This window comes from Portunus trituberculatus, chromosome 40 (assembly GCF_017591435.1).
Source record: "Portunus trituberculatus isolate SZX2019 chromosome 40, ASM1759143v1, whole genome shotgun sequence".
Lineage (NCBI taxonomy): Eukaryota > Metazoa > Arthropoda > Malacostraca > Decapoda > Portunidae > Portunus > Portunus trituberculatus.
Window position 1 is genome coordinate 17,446,692 of NC_059294.1, and position 21,897 is coordinate 17,468,588.

Consider the following 21,897-nt stretch of genomic DNA (forward strand, 5'->3'; position numbering starts at 1 on the left):
CTTTATGTATCTGTTTGCTTGAATTTGAGTTAGTATGTATGTATCTTTTTCTTCTGCGCTAGTTGGGTGAGAGAGAGCGAGGGTGAGACAAGAAAGGAAGGGAGAGGAGGCTAGAAGTATGAAGGAAGGAGAAGAATAGGATAAGAAAAAGGGAAAAGATAGGATTAAATGAAGAGAGTCAACGGAACAAAGGCGAAATAATTGAAAAGAGAGAAGAGAGAGTGAGGATCTAAACTCTAAAGTATGGAGAATAGATTGCAATTAGAGGTAAAGAAGTGAAACAAAGAAGAGGAAGGAAGACCAAAGTGAGTGAGGAGGAGCGAAAAGAGGAAGAAAAATCAAGTTGAACTATGAGGAGGGGAAGAACAAAAAATACGTGAAGAGTGAAGTGCAGGGAAAAAGGAGGAGGAGGAGGAGGAGGAGGAGGAGGAGGAGGAAGGAGGAGGAGGAGGAGGAGGAGGAGGAGGAGGAAGAAGAAGAAGAAGAAGAAGAAGAAGAAGAAGAAGAAGAAGAAGAGAAAAAGGAGGAGGCCGAGGAATATGAAGACAAAGTGATGGGAAAAAAAAAAATTAAAGAGAAAGCACGAAAACAAGAAGATATGAGAGTCAGAAAGGGAACAGCAAAAAGTAAAAAGTAAAAAAAAAAAAAAAACGTAGAGAAATGAAGATTAAAAAAAGAGGAAAATGAAAATTAGGTGAGGAAAATACAAAAATGAAGGATAAGTAAAGGAAATTAACAAAAGAACGAAGAAAAGGAAACGAAATGAGAAAGAGAATGTTCGGAAAAATTTTAAAAGGAAAAGAGAATATGTCAAGGAGAGCGAAATGGGAAATGAGAGAAGAAATGAAGGATGTTTCCGAAGAGAGGGTAAGAGAGAGAGAGAAGAGGAGGAAATAAGGACTTGGGAAAGGGCTGGGGCTAATTTGGCTTAAGTGTTTCATGCAATTATGGCCAAAGTGGATCAAGGAAAACGAGAAAAAACATGGACGACGGAGAAGTTTTCCTTATTTCTTTAATTTTTGAAGATGATGCGTTGTTGTTGTTTTTTTCTTGAATTATCGTCCTATTTTCTTTTCTTTGTGTTGTTATTCGTGTGTGTGTGTGTGTGTGTGTGTGTAATTCACTGTTTGATCTGCTGTAGTCTCTGACGAGACAGCCAGACGTTACCCTACGGAACGAGCTCAGAGCTCATTATTTCCGATCTTCGGATAGGCCTGAGACCAGGCACACACCACACACCGGGACAACAAGGTCACAACTCCTTGATTTACATCCCGTACCTACTCACTGCTAGGTGAACAGGGCTACACGTGAGGAGACACACCCAAATATCTCCACCCGGCCGGGGAATCGAACCCCGGTTCTCTGGCTTGTGAAGCCAGTGCTCTAACCACTGAGCTACCGGACCGTGTGTGTGTGTGTGTGTGTATGTGTGTATGTGTGTGTGTGTGTGTGTGTGTGTGTGTGTGTGTGTGTGTGTGTGTGTGTGTGTGTGTGTGTGTGTGTGTGTGTGTGTGTGTGTGTGTGTGTGTGTGTGTGTGTGCGTGCGCGCGCGTTTGTGTGTTTGTTTGTGTGTGTGTGTGTGTGTGTGTGTGTGTGTGTGTGTGTGTGTGTGTGTGTGTATTATCGGATGAAGTCTATAATTAGATAAAATTAAATAAATATGGAAAAATGCGGTAAAAGATTTTTTCTTTTTTCTTTTGTTTTACAAGTACTAGATGTAGGACCTATTATATAAATTGACAATACGCACTACTATTTTTTTGTATACCTACATGTTAACACACACGCACACGCAGGGTAATGAAAGCTACTTTTGCTCTGAAACCTATGGTGTTTTGGTTGTTTGGTTGCGCCCTCGCGAACAAGCGTGTGTGTATGTGTGTGTGGGGGGTGGGGGTTGAAGAGGATGAAACACTAGCCCGGATACGTATTTCTCACCTTATATTGCTTCATTTCATTAGTTTTCGTGGCAGTCATTTTTTCCCCCTTTCTTTCTTTGTGCGTATCTGCGATATAGCTAAACTTATGGCATCCACTGGCATGCTACACCAACCATGCCTCTATTTTGGCTTCATGACCTCACCCCAGTTCCGTATTCAATTCTGAGTCACACCTTTTCACTTTTCACATATGTCACGGCGCAGCTGTTGCCGAGTGCGTTGGCTTGACCAGAGTGCAGGGGTCGAGAGGTCAAGGGTTAGAAAATTTATGCTACATCCTGGCAGCCCATCCCGAACCAGCTCAGAGCAACTGTCAGCCAGTGATTTGTGAGGCTTTGTGCCAACCAGTTGTTCAGCCTTTATATAGTCAAACCTCCAGAAAAATACACGTCTATGGAATTTTTCGTCTTCAGCGTGCATCCAGACCAGTGAAGCGTACGTAGGTAGGCTCACAATAAGGAGATTTTTCGCAGTTCGGGTGTAGAAAAAAGTGAAGGGAAGTAGGAATAATGGTAAAAGGAAAGATTCTCAAGGTTACTATTTACTACCCAGAAAATGTGATGGAACAGGCAGAAAATCCAATTGGTAACGAGTGGTACAGACTCCTCAGAGTATCAGAAAAGCAACGGGAGTAGCAAGTCAAGTCCTTCGTGTGTGTAGGGAGGAAAGATGGATTGCTTGCCAGAAAGCGTACTAAAGTAAATGGAAATCCGGTTCGTAGCAAGCGAGAAGTGTAGAGTTTTCTATAGACTCAGAATGAAAAACAACAATTACTTAATATAATTTTTCGTGTGTGTGGATGTGAGTGCGTTTGGTGTGTGTATGTGTATGTGTGTGTGTGTGTGTGTGTGTGTGTGTCTGTGTGTGTTTCACTGTTTGATCTGCTGCAGTCTCTGACGAGACAGCTAGACGTTACCCTACAGAACGAGCTCAGAGCTCATTATTTCCGATCTTCGGATAGGCCTGAGACCAGGCACACACCACACACCGGGACAACAAGGTCACAACTCCTCGATTTACATCCCGTACCTACTCACTGCTAGGTGAACAGGGGCTACACGTGAAAGGAGACACACCCAAATATCTCCACCCGGCCGGGGAATCGAACTCCGGTCCTCTGTCTTGTGAAGCCAGCGCTCTAACCACTGAGCTACCGGGTGTGTGTGTGTGTGTGTGTGTGTGTGTGTGTGTGTGTGTTCACTGTTCACTGTTTGATCTGCTGCAGTCTCTGACGAGACAGCCAGACGTTACCCTACGGAACGAGCTCAGAGCTCATTATTTCCGATCTTCGGATAGGCCTGAGACCAGGCACACACCATACACCGGGACAACAAGGTCACAACTCCTCGATTTACATCCCGTACCTACTCACTGCTAGGTGAACAGAGGCTACACGTGAAAGGAGACACATCCAAATATCTCCACCCGGCCGGGGAATCGAACCCCGGTCCTCTGGCTTGTGAAACCAACGCTCTAACCACTGAGCTACCGGGCGTGTGTGTGTGTGTGTGTGTGTGTGTGTGTGTGTGTGTGTGTGAAAAATAATAGCTTGGCTGTCAGAAAATATACAAGAGTACATACATAACTATCCGGCGATTAGCAGATAAAGTGCAAAGCTTCTACACTACAAACCCAAACAAAACCTTCATGTGTGCTAGTGCATATCTGTTGGTGTCGAGAATAGCGGTGGTGCGTAGCAATGCATTGTGCCTTGTGACTCAACACAACTCTGAGGAAGGTTTCTTTACAGCTGCAGCTTCTCCATCAGCAACAACAAAAGCAGCAGCAGCAACAGCAGCAGCAACCCCCTCAACAGCAACAACAACAACAGCAGCAGCCATCACAACAGCCGCAGCAACAGCAGCCACCACAGCAACAACAGCAGCAGAGGAGTGTCGAGGGTGAGCGTCGCCGTCTGGAGCTGCCCCGTCAGGACGCCGTGGCGGAGGAGACAGACACACGTGAAACTGACCCTCTCAAGGTATTCATGATCACTTCCCAAGCATTTTCACTATTTTCCTTGTTCACCATTACACTTGCCGTACCCTTCCCATCCCCCACTCAGTCCCGCCTCGCCACAAGTAGGCCCTGCACCGCCCACCTCGTCTTGCTCTGTACCTTTCCCGCCCCCTTTCCCTTTCTTAGGCTAGCTGATGTCTCTCTGCACTCCCAAGCTTCGATTTGAATTGTTGTTGAATGCCTTATTCCGTGTTGGTGTAATAATATAATTCTCCTTCGCTTACACACACACCCACTCACACTCACTCACTCACTCACTCACTCACTCACTCACTCACTCACTCACTCACTCTCTCTCTCTCTCTCTCTCTCTCTCTCTCTCTCTCTCTCTCTCTCTCTCTCTCTCTCTCTCTCTCTCTCTCTCTCTCTCTCTCTCTCTCTCTCTCAAAACGCATATCTATTTAACTGCACAAAACTGTTTCATAGAATGCATATATATGTATAACTATAGAGTGACAACATCATGTTAAACTACTACTCATGCATGTTAACTATTTTGTGAATGATGTGTGTGTGTGTGTGTGTGTGTGTGTGTGTGTGTGTGTGTGTGTGTGTGTGTGTGTGTGTGTGTATAATTCACCACGGTCGTCTGCTAGTCACCCAGCCAGCCTTCCCCATTACGGAGCTCATACATAGATCGATCTTCGGATAGGACTGAAACCGCAACAGACTCCATACACCTGGACAGCAAGTTACACCCCGTATGGACTTACTGCTAGCCTAGCAGTGCTAGGTGAACAGGGGCTACATATTAAGAGGCTTGCCCATTTGCCTCGCCACGCCCGGGACTCGAACCCGGACCTTTTCGATTGTGAGCCGAGTGTGCTAACCATTACACTACGCACTGTAAATGTGTGTGTGTGTGTGTGTGTGTGTGTGTGTGTGTGTGTGTGTGTGTGTGTGTGTGTGTGTGTGTGTGTGTGTGTGTGTGTGTGTGTGTGTGTGTGTGCGCTGGAGTGCTGCCGTTTCAGAACAGTTTACATGGAGTTTCTTGTCGAGGCAGCAGAAATTCAGTGGCACACTCGGCCTAATTCCATTTCATTAACATTATAGTTACGAGGAATTGCTGAGAGAGGAAAAAATGACTGAGTAAACCGAGTGAAGTAAAACATTTACCTAAACAAGGTGCCGTAAAATGCTAAACAGTCTCGTCACTCTGCTCTGTAACTGCATCCTGCCTGGTCTGACTCGTGTGTGCTGGACTGCCCCGCTGCCATCGTCACCCTACCCTTGCCCTTCCTGACAGAAGATTAACAGCTGGACTCAGATTACATCGAGTGAAAGTGTCGTAAATCCTATCTCAATACGAGTCCACTTTTCTTAATAGTTTGATCTTATAATTATGAAAGTTCCACATATTTTAGACTTCTTTTGGTAGGTATGCATACCTCTTTTTTATATTATGTCGTTTATTTGAAGAAAGAAGAAAGATTTGCACTCCTCGTACGAAAATCTGTAGAGAAAGTTAAAATTTTTCCTCAGTCTTGTAGCCGTAGTGTATTATAAGCCAAGGAAGTAATGGAAACATCATGCATCGTTAATAAACGAATTGAGAAGATATTCGCCGAATAAAACTAATGGTAAAAAATGAAGTGGCAGGATGTAGTGACGGCGGCAGTGCGTCCATGACGTGCATGGGGACCATATACTGAAACACTTGTTCGTCTCACCTTCACTATTTTCAAAGGCTGCACTGGTTGAAGTTACACGAATTTAAAAGATGTTTTTACGGTTCTAGTAACAAATCATGAAAGTTTCTTTATATATCATTAGTAGAAGTAACAATCTTGAGAACCAGACTAATCCTCTTTTTTTTTTGTAGTATCCAAAAATAGTCGTGGAGAGAGCAAAGCGTCTATAAAAATTATGTAGTCTGGCTGGGAGTGGCGATGGGACAGCTCATGATCGGCAGAAATTTTAGTTGGCCTTAGTGAAGCAGAATCTACTCGGGGAAATCGATTACCACGCCACGCTCTGATTTTACACTGATTAAATGTGTTCGTGATCAGCTGGGGTCTTGCATGCCTCGCATTTCCATAACAGCACACCTGACATGACACAGGAACATCAACGTGATTAGACACAGTGGAACAATACGGAAGATATACCTCGACCAAACTATAGCCATTCATCATGTCAAATTAGTCCAAAGTTTGTGTACGTGTAGTTAGCAGTTGTTTGGCGGTGGGTTGAAGGGAGCGTAGCCAGTGGTCAGTGGCAGCAAGACTTCTTCAATGGTTATAAACTGCTCTTGCTCTCCTCTGCGTGCAAATAACTCCTGTTGCTCGCTTGTCTTCGCCGTTCTTTTAACACTAGCAGTTCGTGTATAATTAAAAGCCAGTCGTCCGTCATACAGCAGCATTCAGATGTCATTCAGCAGACATTCACCTCACATCACAGATATATAACATAATATAGTAGTTATATGATATAGTTATATAATAAAGATAATATCAAGACCGTCTTTTGTTTGTGTATTGCTCAATTTAATTTGGACCGAATAGCTCTCAGAGGAACAATAATTCTACTTCTGACCATGAACAACACTACCTGATCAAAGAAGTCTTCCATGAAAAGCTCGTGTTTATAATTTCTTTTCGTTATCATGCGTTGTTCTTTTGTTATTGCCTTTAGATAACATACGATGGGGAAAAAAACAAAACGGAAAACTTGGAATTACATTAGGCAGGGAAATCTTTCCTTGACTGAAAATGAGTACAATTAAAGATATACTTCTTGTTACCTTCAAAATAAACACACCAACAAGAAAAAATATCCAAATTCTGTATAACGTAGAAATTGAAGATATAACTTTGCCAGAATTTCGAATACAGTAATGTTTGTCTTTGTAAATGGATTAATAAACTTTACCCACGATATAGACACGAGAGCGTGGAGGCCAAGGCCGCATTAAGATGAAGGTAATTCAGCTGAAATTTGGTGAATCCCTGGATACTTATGACAAAGAGGGCAGGCAAGACGCACTAGGCCACTGTGATTCACCCAACGGTAGTCATTCTCTCTCTCTCTCTCTCTCTCTCTCTCTCTCTCTCTCTCTCTCTCTCTCTCTCTCTCTCTCTCTCTCTCTCTCTCTCTCTCTCTCTCTCTCTCTCAGCTCCTGAAATGGCCCCGCCCACCAGGGCCATGTTTGACTTTGTGCATGCAATGTCCATTTGTTTAGAGAGTTATATAGCTTGAGTTTCTATTTGTTAATAATGTATGTTCGTATGAGCTTTATTTGCGTGTGTGTGTGTGTGTGTGTGTGTGTGTGTGTGTGTGTGTGTGTGTGTGTGTGTGTGTGTGTGTGTGTGTGTGTGTGTGTGTGTGTGTGTGTGTGTGTGTGTGTGTGTGTGTGTGTGTGTGTGTGTGTGTGTGTGTGTGTGTGTGTGTGTGTGTGTGTGTGTGTGTGTGTCCTTTTTCGTTTAAGAGGATATTTTAGACTTTGAGTGAAAAATTAGTATCTTTTCTTCGTTTAGGCAAAAAAGTGTGTGCGTGTGTGTTTGTGTACAAAACCAAATTCATAGTAGCATGCACGTAGACATATGTTTAAATGACGTGTGGTGACAGTATAGTGCACGTGTGCATGTACACATAGACTAGAACACCAAGTAACATGAATGAACCTAACCTGCACGAGTCACCTTAACACGCGCACACACACCTTCTCTCCCCCATAACCCAACTGTACATAATATATTGCATAGTGCACGAATTCTCACCACATACACCCCTCCTGCTTCTTAACCTCACAACAACACCCGCCCAGTAGTAGTGAGAGTCGGACCGCCAGGAGACCGACCAAGTGACCCTCCCTCGCCTCCACAGCCCGACGAGGGGCATCGGGACCTATCGGACGCTATAACCAGCGCCGACCTTCCTCCCCCTGTCCCCGCCCAAGCCCCCGCACGCTCTCAACGACCCCGCCTCCTCAAGACCCCTAATTGCCTGGGTGTCGGCAATCTGTGGCCACGCCGGTTTTCTGCATCTTCGAGGTCGGGTTCGGATGAGAAGAGCGACATATCGGAGGTTGGTGGAGGAGGTTTGGAAGCCGCCAGGAGGAAGGTAGAGGGAGAGACGCCGTCTAGTGCATGGCTCCCCCTGTTTCAGTGTGCTGGGCGTCTTGACTTACTGTGTGGCCTTATGTATGTGTGTGTGTGTGAGAGAGAGAGAGAGAGAGAGAGAGAGAGAGAGAGAGAGAGAGAGAGGAGAGGGCTTGTGTGTGAGTGTGTTCGTATGTATGTTTGTGTATGTGTGTTGCACGATGGTCATTGCAATCTGTAGTGGTGTTATTTATATTGTACGAGCACTGTAGTTGGGATCATTTATTTGTTCCTCCTGGCACTGCATTGTACAAGTTTTTTTTTTTTTTTTTTTACGGAGGAGGGGAAATTGTGAACGAGTTATATGGGACCAGTTTACACACACACACACACACACACACACACACACACACACACACACACACACACTCGCCCGGTAGCTCAGTGGTTAGATCGCTGGCTTCACAAGCCAGAGGACCGGGGTTCGATTCCCCGGCCGGGTGGAGATATTTGGGTGTGTCTCCTTTCACGTGTAGCCCCTGTTCACCTAGCAGTGAGTAGGTACGGGATGTAAATCGAGGAGTTGTGACCTTGATGTACCGGTGTGTGGTGTGTGCCTGCTCTCAGGCCTATCCGAAGATCGGAAATAATGAGCTCTGAGCTCGTTCCGTAGGGTAACGTCTGGCTGTCTCGTCAGAGACTGCAGCAGATCAAACAGTGAACACACACACCGCGTAATCTAGTGGTTAGCACGCTCGACTCACAAGGGCCGGGTTCGAGTCCCGGTAATCGGCGAGGCAAATGGGCAAGCCTCTTAATGTGTAGCCCTTGTTCACCTAGCAGTAAATAGCTACGGGATGTAACTCGAGGGGTTGTGGCCTCGCTTTCCCGGTGTGTGTTGTGTTTTGATGTGATCTCAGTCCTACCCGAAGATCGGTCTATGAGCTCTGAGCTCGCTCCGTAATGGGGAAGACTGGTTGGGTGACCAGCAGGCGACCGAGGAGGTGAATTACACACACACACACACACACACACACACACACACACACACACACACACACACAGTGCGTAATGTAGTGGTTAGCACACTCGACTTACAATCGAGAGGGCCGGGTTCGAGTCCCGGGGCGGCGAGGCAAATGGGCAAGCCTCATAATGTGTGGCCCCTGTTCACCTAGCAGTAAATAGGTACGGGATGTAACTCGAAGGGTTGTGGCCTCTCTTTCCCGGTGTGTGGAGTGTGTTGTGGTCTTAGTCCTACCCGAAGATCGGTCTATGAGCTCTGAGCTCGCTCCGTAATGGGGAAGACTGGCTAGGTGACCAGCAGGCGACCGAAGTGAATTACACACACACACACACACACACACACACACACACACACACACACACACACACACACACACACCGCGTAGTGTAGTGGTTAGCACGCTCGACTCACAATGGAGAGGGCCGGGTTCTAGTCCCGGTAAGCGGCGAGACAAATGGGCAAGCCTATTAATGTGTAGCCCCTGTTCACCTAGCAGTAAATAGGTGCGGGATGTAACTCGAGGGGTTGTGGCCTTGTTTTCCCGGTGTGTGTTGTGTGTTGCTGTGGTCTCAGTCTACCCGAAGATCGGTCTATGAGCTCTGAGCTCGCTCCGTAATGGGGAAGACTGGCTGGGTGACCCAGGTGACCGAGGTGAATTACACACACACCGCGTAGTGTAGTGGTTAGTACACTCGGCTCACAACCGAGAGACCCCGGGTTCGAGTCCCGGGCGCGGCGAGGCAAATGGGCAAGCCTCTTAATGTGTAGTCCCTATTCATTTAGCAGCAAGTAGGTACGGGATATAATTCGAGGGGTTGTGGCCTCGCTTTCCCGGTGTGTGGAGTTTGTTGCGGTCTCAGTCTTACCCGAAGATCGGTCTATGAACTCTGAGCTCGTTTTATAATGGAGAAGACTGGCTGGGTGACCAGCAGACGACCGTGGTGAATGAATTACACAAATGAAAATAATAAAAAAAAATTTTTCACTAAGTATGAAGAAAGATTTAATTAAAAAAAATATTTTCGTAATGGTACTAGAAGAATAGACGTAAGACTTAAGAACAAATACATGATCCTCGAACTATGACTTGTAGCATTATAAAAAATGTTAGTCTGTTTGTATGATTTGGCAGTGTTGTAGTTAGTGGAGGTACGATAAGTTGTGGTGCTTGTACAGTAGTTTATGTGTAACTGGTTGGTTGTGATGTGAAGACTGCTAGTAGATTGAAGCTCTTCATTACTTAAGAGTATTATTCAGAGCACTGTCAAGAATTGCATGAAAAGAGAATTATAGTTAATCTTGTTTTGTTAAGGCTGTTAGACTATTTAAGAGTGTAATGCAAAAATAGATGTGACGAAAGTTGTAGATGGTTATGGAAGAAATAGTGTCAGGTGTTGTGTCAATAAGAGTAGTTGTGGTAGTGATAGTGTTATGCATCGTGTGGCTGTGTGGTTGTGGAGGAGAATATGACTAAGGTAGTTGTGCTACGCGTGGTTGGATGCTGAAAATTGGTAAGTCAGTTGTAAAGGCAATGGACACATGAAGGACGGGTGCTAGTTAAGAACATAAGAATGGTAAAAATAAGAGATGAAAGAAGCCACCAGGCCTACACCCAACATTTACTAATTACTTCGTTGACTGTTGAGGAAAGAAGTGGTAGCCTGATTGGGGTTTGCATCTCTCGAAACACTTAGCCTTAAAGTAGATAGGTATTGTTTCCTGCTGTGGTAATGTCGATTTTTGTTGAGGTGACGCTAGCTCATCAGGCATCCTTATTTTGTACATCAGTTGAATCTTTAGAAATGTTTCTGGATTTACCGTATGTATGGGTTTTAGTTTCTATGGAGTTAAGTATATTCATCGAAGTTTGTATCTGATTTATATAAGATTGTATTTATCTATGTAGTTATTTATCTATGTACATATATATTTCATTAGATATCCTGCGTGGATATATTTTGTATGTCTATTTCTATATTCCCCCTCTTTCTTCATTCATTTATTTTGATATAGATTAACTACATAGCCTGCGTAGATATTTTATTATTTTTGTAAGACACGTGAACTGGCAGGTTATTCGTGGTGCACACTTGAAATAGTTGATTGAACACTTGCATTATTAGTGTTGATAGGCAGGATTTGGATCTTTTCTCTCTATTTTCCTATAGTTTTCTTTCTTCTTCTTCTTCTTCTTCTTCTTCTTCTTCTTCTTCTTCTTCTTCTTCTTTTCATTTTCTTCTTCTTCTTCTTCTTCTTCTTCTTCTTCTTCTTCTTCTTCTCTCTTCTTTTTTTTTTCTCTCTGTGTAGAGGGGCATGGGTGTCCAAACTCCAATCGAAGAAAAACTATGACCTTCCGGCAGAATTGGAACCCTACGAAGAGCATCATGCGTTGGTCTGTCACCATTTACGAACGTTGACCTTTCCTGCGCTCGGCTTCCACCTATTGCATAACACATGGTGCAGTCAAAGTCAGAGGTAAAGTACAGCCGCGTCAGAGCCCCTTAATGCAACGGGAAACACCGCACACAGTCAAAATGGCGTTGTTTTATATCCGCCAGGAATTACAGGTCGCCCGGGACTCGCCGCTCGCATTACGACATGAAATATTCCCGAGTTTTGCCTTTCGGTCAGAGTTCATGTGCCTCGTGGAGCGATGAAAAGGTTGAGGTAGAGAGAAGCAAAAGTGTAGACTGTTTCATCCAACGCTCTTGGTGGTGGTAGTGGTGGTGGTGGTGTTGGATTTGGTAGCTGTGCACTATATTTGTGTATTTTTGTAATTTGCAGGGTTATTATCGTCGTTGTGGTTCTTAATTAAGGCCCGTTCAGAGGATTCAGCATTGTCCGCAGGCACAACCGAGCACTTTTCCATTGACTACTTTACCGCGTAGAGTGCCTATGTTGGCTGTTTCGTGATATCATCAGACACTGCCAGCTCTCGGTAATATGACGAAGCTTTCTTATAGAGGCAAGTGGCAGAGGTTGTCATTGTTTACTCAAGTGATTGACCGACTTGTCTCTTCCAGCTCCCGCTATGAATCAGTGGTCGAAACTCGTATTCTACATTCAATAGAGATTTATTTGACACTGCTCGTGCTTGTCATAAGACTCACAGCCTGGTTCGCTCCAGCTGTTGCCTGGATTTGACTGGCTCAGCTAGGCACCGTGTAGATGACACCAAAGTTGTGTCTGTGGACTTTGTTCGTTTGCAAGCATTGTCATTATAGAAATGGTCGATCGTCTGGACGGGTCATAAGAATAGTCACTATCATTATCACTAACATCCCTTAATTGCACGGTCGTTGTCATTGTTATGATTCCTAAAATGATGTTCATCATTATCATTATCATTATCATTATCGTCATCATCATTAACATCAGTGTCTTATTGCACGGTAGGACTAGGACTGGTGTTCGATTGTTGATAGGTATGTAAATGTAGGAGTATCGTTATAGCAGCAGTAGTAGTAGTAGTAGTAGTAGTAGTAGTAGTAGTAGTAGTAGTAGTAGTAATAGTAAGAGGAGTAGGAGTAGTATTAGCTGTGAGTGTAGGAGTGACAATGTTGTGAGCAGTAGTAGTGACGGGATCTGTGGCGGCATGTAAATAGCGAGTAATGTTGTTTTTTATTTTCTTAATGGAGAATTGTACTAAATGACAAATAGTTGAGTATTAATATCTCTCTTTGTAGAGAGTGTGTATCCGTGACGGTGTCTGAAATTTAAGCCATTCACTACTAGGCATCATTCCTAAACCTCTCAAAACCTTATATAACTAATAAGAGTAAAGTAAAGTTTTTAACCATATGATAATGAAAATTGCTATTTAAAAATTCTATTGAATTGAAAAGTTTGAATTTTGAGATCATTAGTTTGTCTTTATTGTCATATTTATACTTTTAAACTTGAAATAGATATGGAAGTGCACTCAAACAAGTATAAGGTATCTTAGGTTTAATCATTAGAATCTTTGCATTATTTCACTAATATTCATATATATATAGGTAAAACTTTATATACATAATAATATCCCCATCTTTGAAGCGCCATAGAAACACTGATAAATTAAGGCTTGATGAATATTCTATGGGAGATTCGTATAAGAAATAGGACAACTGACTGTAAAGTAAATTAGAGAGACTTGAGAACCATTAAGATTGTACAAGGTTTGTTTACAAGGCTTATCATATTCTTGTTTGTAGTATCAGATCCCAGGATGATTATACGGGTTGTCTCTTTAATCAGGCTCTGTAGTATAATAGTTGCCTCGCTGCCTAAATGTTTTCGGTTAGATAACCTCTACCTCTTTCTTTCTCATTTTTCTCCTCCATTATCAACTTCACCACAACGATCTCAGCCATTTCATTCAGTAATCTGCTCCAGTCTTTCCTATTCTAATATTTTTCCCCACTCATAAATACTTTGATGTGCTTACAGTCTCCTAATTAAACCTGACAAGTAACGGATTATTCGCAGATTAAGGGGCCTTATTATGATTGAGGAGAGACGCAAAACACAGTAGCAATGTATGCATAAGGCTACATGACGTCTAACTATTATTTTACCTTAACTCACTGTAATATCATTGATTTGGGTTAAGGTTCAAGAGTCCTTAAGCACAATATGCTGTGGTTAGAATGAATATACAGGTTCCTGGTGGTTGTTCATGTATCGCGTCTCTCTTTACTCTCGTGGCTCAGCGCCCAAAACATCTTACCAACTGTAGCCTATCTCGTCTTAGGAATACGAGGACCAAGGGTTTAAGTCTTTGTGTTCCCTTTGAAATTGAGTGATGACAGCTTGCTTACATAGATGATGATGTTGGCTGTTTGAGTATTAATATTCTTGTGTGTGGATGTTCTTGGTACTTAAAAGGGGATTATGTAGACGTTTGTCTTTTAGCGGGATTTTTTTTTTTTTTCTTTTCTGTTATGGGTACCTTTAACACAGGAACCTTGACACAGGCACAGAATTTAAAGGTGACGGAGCGACCAATGCCACTTCTTTGTCCTATTGTGCGTATCTACCAAAACCTCTCTTAAAGCCGCGTGGTTGTGTGATATAGGGCTTGTCTCTGGGCCTGAAGTTCCTCAGTCTGATAACCCTTACTTTCCCTCTTCCTTCTCTTCGTTCTTTTCTTTCTTGTTTTCTCTTCTGTCTGTTCCTCCTTCTTCTTTTGTTCCTCCTCCTCCGCCTCCGCCTCCTCCTCCTCCTTCTCCTCCACAATGATCCCAGTTGGTCCCAGTATGTAGTATTTAGTTAAAACAGCTTTTATGAAGTTAAGTGTTCTGAGTCGTTAGTTTTTCTCGTCCCTTACAACTGCTGTCTGTACAGGGAGTCTTATCCGTCTATGTATGGTGAATTCTTCGCATGAATGTGGCGATTTCACTCATCCCGGTCTTTTAGGCAGGATGGAATAAAAAATTTTTGGTCTCAACTCCTTTTCTCAAACTGACTACATATCTTCAGCCGCTTTCTCAACGTTGCAATGTTCTATATCTTGCTATCTTCAACTGTTATTTTCGTACTAATTGTTATTCTGATCTTGCTAACTGTAAGGCTTTCTTCATTCCGTAGCCTTACTGCACAAGAGTTTCTTCATGCACTCGTCCTTATTCTGTCCACCTCTCTAAATGCAAGAGCTATCCAGTATTCTCAACCATTAATCCCTTTCTTTAGTAAAATCTGGAACTTCTGTATTTCCACCTTCCCACGAGTTGAATTCTTTCAAGAGGGAGGTTTCAAAACGCTTATCCTGATTTTAGCTGACGCTTTTATCTCTATATGGGCCAGCACCTTAGTGGGCCTTTTTAATTGTAACTTTTGTTGCCCTTGCATAAAAAAGAAAAGTTTCAACACACAAGACAACACCAGCACAACCTCCCCTTCATCTCTTTTTCCTCCAAATCCTCTTTCTCTTTCTTAAAGTTTTCCCTTTCCTTGAAAACCATCACAGTAAACTGATCCACACACCCACGGGAGACCACCACCACCACCATCACAACCATCACAACCATTATCAACACCCTCGCGTCCTCTATCTCGTCTTCCTTTCGCCCGATCGCACTCTTTCACTCACTGATCCCGGGATTCCTCTGGGTCCCGCATGTAACCTTAGCTTGGCTAAGGCGAGGTGAGGGGTCCATTCTGCGCCAGCATGGAAATAGTGGTGTTGGACTATTATGGGTAGAAGGCATACGAGCTGTAGAATTCTAACAGTCAACTTCCTTATCAGAGTGGATAGTTTAATTTAGATACTCTATGTTTGTTGGTGTTTAGAAGTACATGATAATGTTGAATGGAAATATGAATGTCGTATTCGGAGCTGTTGCACGATGTTGCACAATTTCTCTGGCTACTGATTATAAAACTCTGGGGAGATTTTGTACATTTACTTAACAAAAATAATATCTGTAGATAAAGTGTTCGATACGTCGCCGGCAAATATACAAACAGCACTTCTGTTCGTCATTACAATTTCCTCTTATAACATACATAAGAATCACTTCAACTTCGTATACGAATACAACAACGTAACTCACAACTGAAAATAATTGTCTCATGTGCAATAATTCTAACTTTCTCTTCTATCCATATATTCTTACATCAGGATTGCTTCAACGTATCCCTATAACAAATTTTACCCCGTCGTCCACTATATCATCATAACGTCATTACAAGATCAGAACACTGTACTTACTTTATCAATGAATCTCACATGTAGTAATTACAACTTTCTTTCTTCATCTCTGTTATGTAATTTACAATATTCCATCAATGTAAATTATCCATCCATGAATCTTGTATAAATTATTAGAACTTCCTCTCTTCCTTTATGTATCACTATATCACTATATCGCACACGTTATTACGATATCCAAACAATGCAACCACAATATGTAACTTACTCATCAAGGCACATCACATGCAACATACGTACCAATATGTACCTGATTGAGCCTCTACTCATGACACGTAATATATAATTTTTTCTCTTTATGCAAGAGGGGAGACTGGCCAAGGGCAACAAAAAATTTGAAAAAAAGTCCACTAGATTGCCAGTTCCCTTAGAGTTATAAAGAGTTATCCAAAAGTAAGGGACAGATGTCTTGAAACCTTCCTCTTGAAATAAGTCAAGTTGTAGGAAGATGGAAATACAGAAGCAGGCAGGAAGTTTCGGAGTTTACCAGAGGAAGGAATAGATAATTGTTACTACTGGTTAACTCATGTATTAGAGGGTTGCACAGAATAGCTAGGGGTGAGAGGAAGAAGAAGGCCTTGTGTAGCGAGGCCAAAGGAGGAGGGGAGGCAGTTAGCATGAAAATAACGATAAATGATAGCAAGAGATACAACATTCCAGCGGTGAGAAAGAGGCTGAGAACAGTCAGTTAGAGGAGGGAGCTGATGAGACGAAAAGCTTTTGATTCCACCCTATCTAACAAAACTAATTGGAACCCCCAAACATGCGAAGGTACTTCATACAAGGACGGATAAGGCCCTTGTACAGAGTTAGCAGTTGGAAAGGTGAGAAAATCAGGCGGAGACGCCTCAGAATGCCTAACTTCATAGAAGCTGGTTTAGCAAGAGATGAGATATGAAGTTTCCAATTTACATTATGAATAGAGGACAGACTGAGGGTATTCAGAGGAAAGATAGGGACAGCTTTGTCATTGAAGAAGAGAGGATAGTTGTCTGGAAAGTTGAGTTGATAGATAGAGGAATTGAGTTTTTGAGGCCTTGAACACTAGTAAGTTTTCTCTTCCCCAATCAGAAATCTAAGAAAGATCAGAAGTCAGGCGTTCTGTGGCGTCCCTGCGTGATCTGTTCACTTCCTGAAGGGTTGGTCGTCTCTGAAAAGATTTAGAAAAGTGTAGGGTGGTATCATTAGCACAGGAGTCGGTAGGGCAAGAAGTTTGGGTTAAGAAGATCATTACTGAATAATAGAAAGAGGATAGGTGACAGGACAGAATTCTGAGGAACACCACTGTTAATAGATTTAGAAGGAGAACAGTGGCCATCTACCACGGCTGCAATAGAACGGTCGGAAAGGAAACTTGAGAAAAAGTGGCAGAAAGAAAGATAGAAACCGTAGGAGGGCAGTTTTGTAATCAAAGTTTTGTGCCACACTCTATTAAAAGCTTTTGAAATCTTTAACGCGACAACAAAGGTTTCATAGAAATCTCTAAAATAGGATGACCAAAACTCAGTAAGGAAAGTAAGAAGATCACCAGTAGAACAGCCTTGACGGAAGCCATACTGACGATCAGAGAGAAGATTATGAAGTGACATATTTGAGAATACTTCTATTGAGGATAGATTCAATTTTTTTTTTTTTTTTTTTTTAGACAAGCAAGGAATTAAAGCTATAATTGTAGGCATGAAATAGTCAGAGGGAGGAGACAAGCCAAGAATTATCGAATGTGGAGTTCTTAGCAAAGGTTTGAGAAAAGAGTTCAGCTTTAGAGACAAAAGAGATGGCAGTGGTGCCATCGGGATGAAATACAGAAGGGAAAGATGAAGAAGTGAAGTTATTGAAGATGTTTTTGGCCAGATGCCAGAAGTTTCGACAGGAGTTGGAGTTTGAGAGATTTTGACAATTTTTTATTCATGAAGGAGTATTTGGCAAGTTGAAGAACAGACTTGGCATGATTCCAGGAGGAAATATAAAATGCATGAGATTCAGGTGATGGAAGGCTCAAGTACCTTTTGTGGGCAACCTCTCTATCATGTATAGCACGAGAACAGGCTGTGTTAAACCAAGGTTTAGGTTGAAAAATAAAAATTAATGTACGCCTCCATGCCAGACACTATCACCTCTGTTATGCGTTCAGCACACAGATATGGGTCTCTGACTCGAAAACAGTAATCATTTCAGAGAAAATTAGCATAATACCTCCTCAGGTTCCCCCAACTGGCAGAGGGAAACCGCCAGAGGCACCTCCGCTTTGGGGGATCCTGCCAGAGGAGAGATTAGAGAAATAAGACAAAATACAGATATGAGGTTTTGATTCGAGGAGGCCAACGGAGATGGCAGGGTAACAGCATAAGTTGAAGGATTAGAAATAAGGAACAATCAAGAATGTTGGGTGTATCTCCAAGACGGTCAGGGATACGAGTAGGGTGTTGCACCAGTTGCTCTAGGTCATGGAAGATAGCAAAGTTGAAGGTTAGTTTACCAGGATGGTCAGAGAAGGGAGAGAAAAGCCAAAGTTGGTGGTGAACATTGAAATCTCCAAGGATAGAGATCTCTGTGAAAGGATGGAGGAATAGAATATGCTCCACTTTGGAAGTTAGATAGTCAAAGAATTTACTATAGTCAGAAGAGTTGGATGAGAGATAGACAGCACAAATAAATTTAGTTAGAGAGTGACTATTGAGTCGAAGCTAGATGGTGGAAAACTTGGAACATTCAAGAGCGTGGGCACGAGAGGAAGTCACATTGGCGCAAAATCCAGCTTTGGAACGAAAATGAGGATAGAGAAAATAGGAGGAAACAGAGAAAGGGCTGCTGTCAGTTGCCTCAGACAGCTGTGTTTCTGTGAGGAAAAGATGATTTTTAGGAGAGGAGAGGTGGTGTTCCAGAGATTGAAAATTAGACCTAAGACTGCGAATGTTACAGAAGTTAATGAAGAAAATGTTGCGGGAGGTGTCAAGACATTTTGGGTCACTACCTGAAGAGCAGTCAGACCTGGGGTCACTTCTTGTCCCCTCCCCAGAAGAGGACTCTGAGGCTGGATTAGGAGTCACCATTTTTTTTATTTTGAGTGAAGGAAGTGTGTGTAGTCAGCGCATGCATTTCTGTGAGAAGGAGGAGAGTTGTCTTTAGAGGACAGGCTGTGACTCTCTTGAGTTGTGAGACACAAAGGGAAACATTTAGCGAGATCGCAACTAACTTTAATGGAAAGTTCACAGCCCTCCCTGAACTGATCCAGACCAGAATTGATCTGAATAGAACTAGTGCTATTAGACCTCGCTGGGAGTAAATTATCTTTTCGGTAGGTCTCTACTACCTTTTCCCTCTATTGGTGTCATGTTGATCCATTTACTACATACAGATTACAAACACATATACCAAATAATACTTCAAAATCCTATCCTTATTCCTCCTCCGTTCTAGTTTATCTCAAAGACTGCATTGCAGTTTATAAGCTTCATTTACTTTTATATAATATACGTCCATGTATATTTTATTTTTTTTTTTCTCTCTCTCTCTCTGATTCCTCTCTCGCCTCTTTCTGACCCCCATTCCGCTCCAAAACTTTACTTTTCGCCCTCTGACACGCCCCAAAATACGCCGAGTTTTGTTATTGGCCATTCAGAGACCTCATGGGGACGTGTCTTGATCTACAGCAACATGCCCATCAAGAGAACCGTCCACCAATCATGTAAAACCTTTCGTTTGCGGTACCAACAACAATGTAAAGGACAACAGCACATAGCTGTTGTGGGTGGATGTGTGCGAGTGTGGGTGTGTGTACTGGAAACATGGCCAAAATTGCATGTGTATTGTGTAATGTGTGACATAAGGTGTACTAGTTTTCTTTTCAAGTATGAACACAATTTTTAAGTACACAATTAGCTATATCTGAATTGCTATCGGAGCTTCAGGCAATAAAGTAACTATGTTGGACGCTAAAAAATATGGCAGTAATACTAAAAGATTCAGTATTTTCTTTAAATTATGGATATGCAGGTATAGACCAACATTCACTTTAGGATTTAAATCAGGGTATACATAGCTGACGCCTTCATTCAGCGCACCATTACTAACCTTTCCCCCCCCGCGTGGCTTTCAGTGCTCGCGGTCGGACAGTTTGCACAGCGACCATGGCGGGCCCGAGATGGTCACACTCTCTGTCAACTCTATGTGTTCCTTCAGCGAGAGCGGCTCCCCAGGCTCCTCTCGTCTCTCTCTCCGCTCGGAGCTCTCCCGCACCCACTCCCTCTCTCAGCCACCACCGCGCTCTCGCTCCAACACTGTAGAGAAGCGATCAAGTTTCCGTCTGCAGATACCAGGTGAGTGAAAGGAGTCGTGAGGGGATAAAATCAATCAGTCAAATTTTCTGATTTTACTTTTCCTATACCCAAAGTAAGGTACAGATGTGTTAATATGAGCTTTAGGACTCTTATTTGCTTTTCCTTTGAAATAAAATTCAAGAGATGTTTCAGTTAGATCACTGGAAAGCGAAGCAGTCTTCCTAGGCAGTATACGAGACACTAGAATAAATATAAATAAAAACCGAGACATCATTAGTCCTTTACTCTCCCCAGGTCAAGATGGGTCGCGTCCCCGACGGCCATCACTCCTCAGCCTTCGCTCTCTGGCTCGTTCCCTCAACCCGTATTTCAGCATCGACTATGACTACGACTCCTTCGACTATGACTCCACCCAGGCCGGCGCGCTGCCCTACCACCAGCAGTACCTGCCCGAGCCGGTGCCCAAGCTGTCCTTCACGCAGAAGCTTGCCTTTCCGACCCTCGTGCAGAACTCCATCGATCGACCCAAGCCTCGCGACCCGTACATGGAGGCAGAACACAACATGAACACCTTCGCCAAGATCATCACCATCGTCGTGCTCGCGCTGGTGACGGTGCTGGTGCTCGGCGTGCTGTACAAGTTACTCCATTAGTGCCGCGTCTCTCTCTCTCTCTCTCTCTCTCTCTCTCTCTCTCTCTCTCTCTCTCTCTCTCTCTCTCTCTCTCTCTCTCTCTCTCTCTCTCTCTCTCTCTCTCTCTCTCTCTCTCTCTCTCTCTCTCTCTCTCTCTCTCTCTCTCTCTCTCTCTCTCTCTCTCTCTCTCTCTCTCTCTCTCTCTCTCTCTCTCTCTCTCTCTCTCTCTCTCTCTCTCTCTCTCTCTCTCTTTATGCCTTATACGAATTTCTAGCATCTGTGTCCCTCCCTGTCCTTGTACAGATCTCTCCTCCTCCTCCTCCTCCTCCTCTTCCTCTTCCGTATTATTTGCCCTCCCTCACCTTTTCCCTCTCCCCTGCCTCTTCATTGTCTCCTCACAACATACGAGTAATTAAGCTTTCGCCCTTTATATCGTCGTTTCTTATAGGTGATAATGATTATAATTGTTCTCAACCTTTACGAGACATATCTACGTGAAAAACAAGAAAGAAGAATCCAAATCATATTTTTGTCTGGTCTATTTTGCTATGAGTCAATACAGAGAAACTGATCATCTGTTACTACCATAACTTGTTGATTGTCGTTGTTTCCTCCTCCGCCTTGGTGTTCCTCCTGTCACAGGGATTCCCCGAGGCGTGTCTCGTTCCCTACGAATTACTACTCATGATCTGGTGTAATGTTGTGTAAAGACTTGTAATGTTCATATTTAATGACAATGTATATGTTTTAAAAGATAATATTATTATTGCATGTAGTAGACATACACACAAACACGCACCTGACGTATTTGAGGGAGATGACAAGTAGTACGTACTGAACCAATCGTTGTTTCGAGCTGAGTGTTGAGTGAGGGAGGCTCAGCCACTCACCACTCAGATCTTTGAGGGGATCACGCCCCGTCTGTTTTTTATTGCTTCAGTGAACTCTTTCTCTAACAGACAACTGTTTTGCCTGTTCCTTGCCCGCTGTTGGCGTTGACTCCTGTTACTGGCCTCCTAGCGTGAGAGAACAGTTAGTTACCTGACAAGGAGACAAGACCGCGTGCGTGTGGATCAGGTGCAGCGTTGGTGCAGCGGCAACAAATAATATTAAGTCCTGGCCTTCCCTCGCCCAGGTGAGCGGGGACTCTGCGCCTCGCTGGCAGATTTGTGTATAATAGACCCTGGCCAGGTATGTACTATGTATAAATTTATAGACAGTAAAACACTAACCTTTGTACAGAGTAACCTGTAGATTTTTCTTTC

General features: G+C 43.2%; 1 protein-coding gene across 2 annotated transcripts in view; it reads left to right on the forward strand.

Annotated features, from left to right (window-relative positions):
• LOC123515956 (alpha-protein kinase 1-like) overlaps positions 1-20,728 on the forward strand; it is a 340,039-nt gene extending 319,311 nt beyond the window's left edge. Inside the window, exons 6-9 of one of the 2 annotated variants that reach the window (XM_045274896.1) lie at positions 3,694-3,924; positions 7,788-8,024; positions 19,820-20,039; positions 20,295-20,728. In XM_045274896.1, the coding sequence (XP_045130831.1) occupies positions 3,694-3,924; positions 7,788-8,024; positions 19,820-20,039; positions 20,295-20,653 (1,047 nt within the window). In that variant the 3' untranslated portion in view covers positions 20,654-20,728. The remainder of the gene's footprint in view (positions 1-3,693; positions 3,925-7,787; positions 8,025-19,819; positions 20,040-20,294) is intronic. The other variant, XM_045274897.1, reaches the window with a different exon arrangement.
• The last annotated feature ends 1,169 nt before the right edge of the window (positions 20,729-21,897 follow it).